This window comes from Rhinopithecus roxellana, chromosome 14 (assembly GCF_007565055.1).
Source record: "Rhinopithecus roxellana isolate Shanxi Qingling chromosome 14, ASM756505v1, whole genome shotgun sequence".
Lineage (NCBI taxonomy): Eukaryota > Metazoa > Chordata > Mammalia > Primates > Cercopithecidae > Rhinopithecus > Rhinopithecus roxellana.
The window spans coordinates 122,115,233-122,122,886 of NC_044562.1; the positions used below are offsets into that span (position 1 = coordinate 122,115,233).

Genomic DNA, 7,654 nt, shown 5'->3' on the forward strand with positions numbered 1-7,654 from the left:
CGTGTTAGCCAGGATGGTCTCGATCTCCTGACCTTGTGATCCGCCCGCCTCGGCCTCCCAAAGTGCTGGGATTACAGGCTTGAGCCATCGCACCCGGCCTATTATGCAACTTCTAAACACAGCCATGAATATGAGGCGCTGGAGGGCTGTACCTGCCGTATGAAGCAAGCAAGAAAGGCGCAGAGTAATGTGTATGTCTGACCATGCAGTGTAACTCCCTCTCCCCAAACTGCCCCACAAACCCTGTGTGAGAACACAATGAAAGATGAGACACCTTAGTATACGGCAGTGTTTCCTTGCACGGAGTGGGATTAGACGGTTTTGGGGAGAGGCCTTTTCCTTTCTACATCTGTATTGTTTGGCTTTGTTTTCAAACTTTAGTAGTAACAGTAACGAAAAAAAGGACCCCCCAAAAAACAAAACAAAAAAATCCTTTCATGTTTAACTGTGTAGAGATGCAGAAACAGGCTGAGGAGGTGAAGCCCCTTCCCGCTGGTAGTGATCCTATTTGAATGTATGCTGTCCACTCAGCCTTGTCAGATGCTCTGCTGGGAAACCCCTTCTCGCCCAGCTCTGCCCCTCTTAGCTTGGCCTGGAGGCGCTCTGCCAGCACCTCCTATGTCGCCTTCCCAGCCGTGCAGCCCGTGAGCCCGGGGGTGGCTGACATCTGCCTGCAGGCAGAGGGGAGAGCCCGAGAGGCCACCGCACCACCGCGTGGGGTGGCTGTGGCCTGTGCTCCCCGGCTCTGGCCGTGCGGGAGACGTGACATCTCTTGGTCTAAAGAAGCGAAGGGAGCCTTACTTTTTACTTTTTGCAGTCTCCAGGGCACTCTCTTTCTGTAACTTCCAGAAAAGCTCCCTCATTCCAAAGGCAGCTGGGATGAGAAATCCCACCCTTGTCTGCTCCTTCCTGTGTCTGACCCTGCTAACCTATCCTGGACAGAAGCGGTCACTTTCGGGGAGAGACCATCTTACTGCACTAAGCATTTCAGAAGCACCAACAATTCCTGTCTCTTTATACGAAATAAGTTCAGCTGGATCAAATTCTAAATACGATAAAATAAAAGCCATTAAAGTACTAGAAGACAACATGAGGAATTTTTTTAAATGCCACAGTGGAGAAGGACTAAGTTTAACACAAAAGCCTACACAGACCATTCAGTAGAAAATGGTCAGTGCCGGATGAGACGGGTGGATCACGAGGTCAGGAGTTCAAGACCAGCCTGGCCAAGATGGTGAAACCCCGTCTCTACTAAAAATACAAAAATTAGCCAGGCGTGGTGGCGGGTGCCTGTAATCCAAGCTACTCCTGAGGCTGAGACAGAGAATTGCTGGAACCCGGGAGGCCCAGGTTACAGTGAGCCGAGATGGAGCGACTGCACTCCAGCGTTGGCCACGGGGCGAGACTCCATCTCAAAAAAAAAAAAAAGAAAAGAAAATGGGCAGTGCCTAGGGAGCAGGCAGTTCATACAAAAGAAAATTCAAATGGCTTGAAATTAAAGAAAAACACAAAATGAAATGATGAAATGCCAATTCCGGCTTGTTAGCTTGGTAATGTTCAAGAAGCTGGTCACACGCCGTGTTCACTAGGGGAGGGGGCGGTTGGGGGGGCTGGGAGTGTAATGGGGGCAATTTTGGCCTGGTCTTCCTACTTGAATCTCCCCTCACTTAGGAAGATTCCCGCCTGCTCCCCTCCTCTTGCCTGAGGAGGTCAGGAAAGGCTTGGTGCGATTCAGATACTCACCTCACTCCTAGGAAGGTCCCTGAGCCAGGGCGCTGTGCCTAAGCCGCGTGGACTCGGGCCTCCTTCCCTGCTCTCTTCCTTCTGCTCATCCTGGTTTAGCGTCTGCAGAGAAAGCAGGAGACTGGTCCGGCCCTTGGGAATCTTGGGTCTTTCAGGGTCCCCTGAACTGCTGTCCACGTAGCTGTAGCTTCCAAGAGAAACCATGGAGACGGCGCTACCCCTCCCGGGGTAGTGGAGACCCGTCCGCTGAGCATTAGGCCTGGGACTCAGGGGCTTGGGGCTCGTGGGTCTGCAGGGCGTCCCGGGGTTTTCATATGCCAGGCAGCTGGCAGAGCTGGAAGGGAGGGTGTGCGCGATGCCAGCCTGCTGGGCCCGAGAGCTGCCGGGGGACACCAGCCAGGACTTTTCAGGAAAGATACCTGAAGGTAAGTACCTACCGCCTTCCTGGGCGGCTGTGCACTTGATGGTCGGTTCACTTTTCCTCCTGCATTCTGGAGAAACTAAACTGGAGGGCAAAGCTGTGGGGGCAAGTGGGGGTGCCCAGTGATCGCTAAAAACATAGCCCTCTTTGTCCTCCGCCCGTTCCTCACAGTGGCTGTCGGTCTCTGCTGGGGAACGAATTCCGGGTCCTAGCAGCGGTGTCACTAGGGCGGGCTTTTTGGGGCTTTCGGTGTCTTTGCTTTTCAGAAAGGCCCGCCAGGAACCCTGGCGCAGCCTGCTCTTCTCCTTCTCGCCCTTGGGAGAACCTAGGGAACGTTCATGGGTGTTCTCTTTCTCTAAAACGATTGACTCAAAAAAGTTTGAAAAGGTCTTATGAGCCAAGGCCAACCTTGCCCTGAGCTTTTTCTCCGTTGTTTTGAGTCTCTTTGCGTTGCAGTTCTCGGAGGAAGGCCCTCGGCTACCAAGGTTCCCTGCAGTCCCCACGTGCCCGGCTCCTGCCGGCCCTGCGGTCCTGTCGCCTGCAGCCTGCGGGGCAAATTCGGGCCAGGTGCTAGCGTCCCCGTGGTGCAGAGGCGGCGCCTCCCAGCGCACGGCCCTGGGCGGATTCTCCGGGGGGAGCCCCTCGGGGCCTGAAGAACCCCCGCTGCGGCCCTCGGTGGTCGGGGCCGGGTCCCCCTCTGAGCTCTCAGCGGCCAAGGGCCTGCCCCTCCTGAAGGAGGTCACCTTGGAAAACGTCGGGCGCTTCCCAGGTGCCTGCCCAGCCTTGCGGAGCCCGCGTGGCGGCTGGGGCGGCTCCGAGGTGGGGATGCGGGGGCGCTGGCCCGGGGCTGCTGCAGCGCCGCCCTCCGCGGCCGCCCCGGCACCAGGCTCCCCGGGCCCGGAGCTCTGGCTCTCCCCACGCAGTGTCCCTCCCGGGGGCGCCTCTGTGCCTGGCTTCTCTTCCGAAGCAGCTCGGGGAACCAGCACGCTCCCAAGCTCTGCGGCCTGGGCCATCTGAAGCGCCCCATCGCCAGCTCGCTGTATGGGGGCTGCCGGCAGCTCACACTCATTACCGGCTGGTGTTTTCCCCGGAGCGGGAGACTCACAGGCGGTCTCGCCAGTGCTCAGGGGAGATTCCCGTCTTTCCTTAGGAAAGTGAGGGGGCAGTGTTTCTGGAACAGGCCCCGCATTGCTCCTGGCGGCCTGAAGACCTTTCTGCTCCACAGCCACAATGAGGAGGGCGCCCCTGCCCCTGGAGGCCTCACCGCCTGCTTTGGGCTCCAGCTGCTGGCCCACGGCACCCCCAGGCCCCTGTTCACCCTCCTCAGCCCCAGGGCCGCAGTGAGACACCGTGGCTGCCTTGAATTCTGAAAGACCTTGCAAAGCCTGTTCCCTGTAGTTGGGGTCTAGAACCATGGCCTCTTCAGCTGCCTTTGAAGTGTCTATTGCGCTTGATTTCTGGGTGGTCTCAGGGGCATCTGAACTGTCACTCACTTCCAAGCAGCCCGCCAAGTCTCCACTCCACACCTGGGTCCCCTGACTGCTAGGCTGCCGTGTGAACTTGGCCGTGGTCGGTGACTTGCTTTCCACCCCGAGCACATACTTTGATGTGAAATTACTGGTTTGGTTTCCTGCCTTGACAGAAATGCCCCAGAGGTGCTTCTGTGTCTCTCTCTCATCAGCAGCTCTTGGTGCGAGTTGGGTGCCTTGGGGTTCCTGGGTTCTGCTTTCTGGGCTTTGCTCCGACTTGTACTCAGCGGGCTCAGGCACTTCCTCCGCACTGAGCTTCACCAACTCTGACGTGAGGCATGAAGCCACCAGACATGACCTGGATTCCTGTCTTAACTGGTTTTCCCCCAGGAGATCTGCAGAAGGAGTGTCCTGAGAGGCCCTTTGCAAGCGCAACCCATTGGGCTCGCAGGGACCCTGCAGATGCCGAGCCCCACTTTGAAAAGCAGGAAGCGGACCAGCCAGCGGGGTGGGTGTGGGGGAAAGGGTGTTCTGTGTTCTTGGATCTCGTTCATTTTCTTCCTCTTCCTTCACACAGGTCCCAGACTTCACAACATTTGGTCCCATGGGATCCTCGGGGCACTCTGAGGAAAACCCTGCTATGGAATGGGCCCTGACCGGTGCCCTCATGTGCCCACAGTCGTGTCTGGGGGATGCCCTATTCTTGTCACCAATAGTTCCTGGGGCACTATGATGACGCTTGGTGTGTAGAAGGCAAGATGTTCTCAAAGGAGGCCGGCAGGGAACATCCAAGTGGGGTTGGGACCAGAGCAGTTCTGTGTCCCCTGCAAGGCTTAGAGTACTTTCCCTCTTTGTCCCGGTCCCCAGAGGGGCTATGCTGTCCACTGGGCCTCTGCTAGGTGGCACAAGTGCCCTGGCCCTGTTGTGGATATGTGGCCAACTCCGACCCAGTTCACAGCACCACAGAAGGAAGGGCCAGACCACTGGGATGCCCAGATAGCTCTCAGACCTGGATTTCTGAAGAGAAACAGCGGAGAGCCCTCTGAGGTCTTGAACAGCCACCCCCCATTCTGGCTCCGGACCGCTGCTGTCTGTGGCCCTCTGGAAGCAGCACCCTGTGTGTCGGGGAGCCCCTGCCAGCAGTCTCTCTCGCTCCAGGCTCGTCGCGCAGTCCCAGAGGTGTCCTGCCTCCTGTTCTCCAGCAACGGTGGCAAAGGCTCGCCACCCATTTTTGCAAGAGTCGTCCTTTAAGCCAGGGGACAAATCAAGTTCTTCCTTTGCATGAAGCCTAGGAACACTGGTCAAATGCTGCTCTTGAGGGAGTCCAGTTCCTGAGACATCAGGGTATTCCCAAGGCACTTCTATGTCTACAGGGGTACCTCTCAGAGGGTGGAAGACTCCCCTCGGGGGTTCCCCAGACAAGGACTCTGAGTCGGAGGCACTTTCAAAGGGGTCAGTTTTTGTGTCTGATCCAGTTTCACTCTGCTGGGACAGTGTTTCAGAATCATCGCAGTCTGTCTGCTGGCTCCATCCCTGTTCCACTTGTTCCGCAGGGGATGTGGGGAGCTGGTTATCTTCAATCTCACCTTCACCTGGCAAGTGTGCACCTGGCTCTGGAGTCTGGGAGGACAAGAAGAGAGGAGTCAGAGACAAGGCCTTGAGGACATCTGTGCACATGTTTACACCATGCCTGCCTTCGCCAGGAGGAGGAAGGCTCAGAAACGGCTCATCAGTTCCCCAGGTGCCCCTAGGAAGGGAGGTAAGTAGGAAGGGTTGCCTTTTATCAACATGGAAAACAAGTGATGAGGCCAAACCCAATCAGCAGGGAGAAAAGGCAGCACATTCTTAAAACAACCCCATTAAAAATCAGAACAGGCCGGGCGCGGTGGCTCAAGCCTGTAATCCCAGCACTTTGGGAGGCCGAGACGGGCGGATCACGAGGTCAGGAGATCGAGACCATCCTGGCTAACATGGTGAAACCCCGTCTCTACTAAAAAATACAAAAAACTAGCCGGGCGAGGTGGCGGGCGCCTGTAGTCCCAGCTACTTGGGAGGCTGAGGCAGGAGAATGGCGTAAACCCGGGAGGCGGAGCTTGCAGTGAGCTGAGATCCGGCCACTGCACTCCAGCCTGGGCGACAGAGCGAGACTCCGTCTCAAAAAAAAAAAAAAAAAAAAAAAAAAAAAAAAAAAAAAAAAAAAAAATCAGAACAAGACCAACACGCATGTGCGTTTATGTAGGTATAAATACGTTGCATAAGTCATGGCGAAAAGCATACCCTGCCTAACATTTTCAGCAAGAAGAAACCAATTAATAGGTTTGCATGGTTTGTTCTTCTGTAACCAACTGGTGTAAAGTCAATGCCCTTGCATTGAAGAAGTGTTTTCTGAGTTTGGTTTGTTAGAGCAAAAAAACCCAAAAAGAACAGCAACAACAAAAATGAGAATGATTGCAGTGGCAAACACATTTTGGGAGGTTATAAAGCTTTGAAGACAAGAAGAAAAATAGAGAACTGCAAGTATTTCCTTCTCTCGTTACACATTTCTTAAACTACTTATTGAGATATACATTTTCAAGCATCCATTTAAAACGCACCGATCTATGAGATTTGAAAACTGTGTACATTCCTGTAACTACCATGGTGATAAAAATCTAGACTGTTGCCATTTCCCCAAAAAGGCCCTGCCCTCCACAGTCAATCCCTGCTTCCCTCCAACTCCTCACAATGACCTGCTTTCTGCCACACAGTCTTGCTTTGTCTTTTCTGGAGTTTCAGATAAACAAATGATACAGTAGCCACCCTAATCCACAGGGGATATGTCCCAAGAGCCCCAGCGGATGCCTGAACCACTCCCCCCGAGTACCGAACCCTATCTGTATTGTTTCTTCCTCTACATGCATACCTATGACAAAGTATAAGCTACGAATTAGGCACAGTAAAAAAATTAACAAAATAGAGCAATTCTAACAATAGACTGTAACAAAAGTTATGTGAAGTGGTCTCTCTCTCTCAAAATATCTTATTGCACTGTACTCACCTATTTTCGGACTACAGTTGACCTCAGGTAACTGAAACCTTGGATGAGGGGGGACTACTGCATGTTCTTTTGGGTGTGGCTTCCTTCCCTTAGGCATCATGGCTATAGCATGTCTCAGTGCATACAATGACTTGAACTCTGACCAACTGCTGTGCACACCAGTCGATGCACAAACTCCCCAAAGTTCCCCCAGGCCCAGAGCTGGCCAAGCACTCAGCCCCATTTCTTACGAAGGCTCCTTGACACAAGCTTTGTACAGAAGCCATTCGCCCCACCGGCCCCTCCCAGGCATGGTTTCCCAGGACTTGTCATAAGGGCGTTCTCAAAGTAAAATTGCTTTTAATTCTTAACTGAGAGAAGGAAAACAAACAAACACCCAAAGCCAGTGCTGTGTGAGGCTCTTAAGGGGCAGGGTAGGACATGAGGAATAACATGATCCTGCAGTTTCAATTAAGTTGCAAAGCAGAAGGCGTTCGGAATAGAAAAGGAAAAGGAAACATTAAAAATCAAACCATTTGGGAAGGAGGGCTGTGTGGTTGTTACAGGACGTCCCAGAGGAGAGAAGTGAAGGAACCAGGGGTCTGTTGCAGGAACTGTCTCCGGCCGCTGCCTCCGTGGGGCCAGGCGCCCCGACTGTATGGCAGGGCCAGACGCTTTCAGCATGCCTACCTCCCACGGCAAGGAGAGGACCAGAGCACGCCCGGACAAGCACAGAGAACTGTGCAACTGCAAATGGGTGCTGTCATTAACCATTGAACTGAGAAGGTTGCTGAGGCTGGGCAGGGTGCTCAGCTCAGTGACGTCTGGCCTGCAGGGCACCTGTGGCCCCTCATCTCACCAAACTGGCTAAGACAGGAAGAACTCATCGGAGGGACACTGGAGCCATCCTCAGCATTGACATAGCTTGGTGTCACCTTCCAGACTCACGCAGGCATCACTGCTTACACGCGCAGACACAGAGAATCCCAAGTCCCTAGTTCCAAA

General features: G+C 54.1%; 1 protein-coding gene across 1 annotated transcript in view; it reads right to left on the bottom strand.

The window, feature by feature from the left end:
- ARHGEF4 (Rho guanine nucleotide exchange factor 4) overlaps positions 1-7,292 on the bottom strand; it is a 134,594-nt gene extending 127,302 nt beyond the window's left edge. Inside the window, exons 1-2 of the mRNA XM_030916854.1 lie at positions 7,183-7,292; positions 1,744-5,253 (exon numbers count right to left, since the gene is read on the bottom strand). Coding sequence (XP_030772714.1) covers positions 1,744-5,253; positions 7,183-7,185 — 3,513 coding nt within the window. The 5' untranslated portion in view covers positions 7,186-7,292. The remainder of the gene's footprint in view (positions 1-1,743; positions 5,254-7,182) is intronic.
- Between the last annotated feature and the right edge of the window lie 362 nt (positions 7,293-7,654).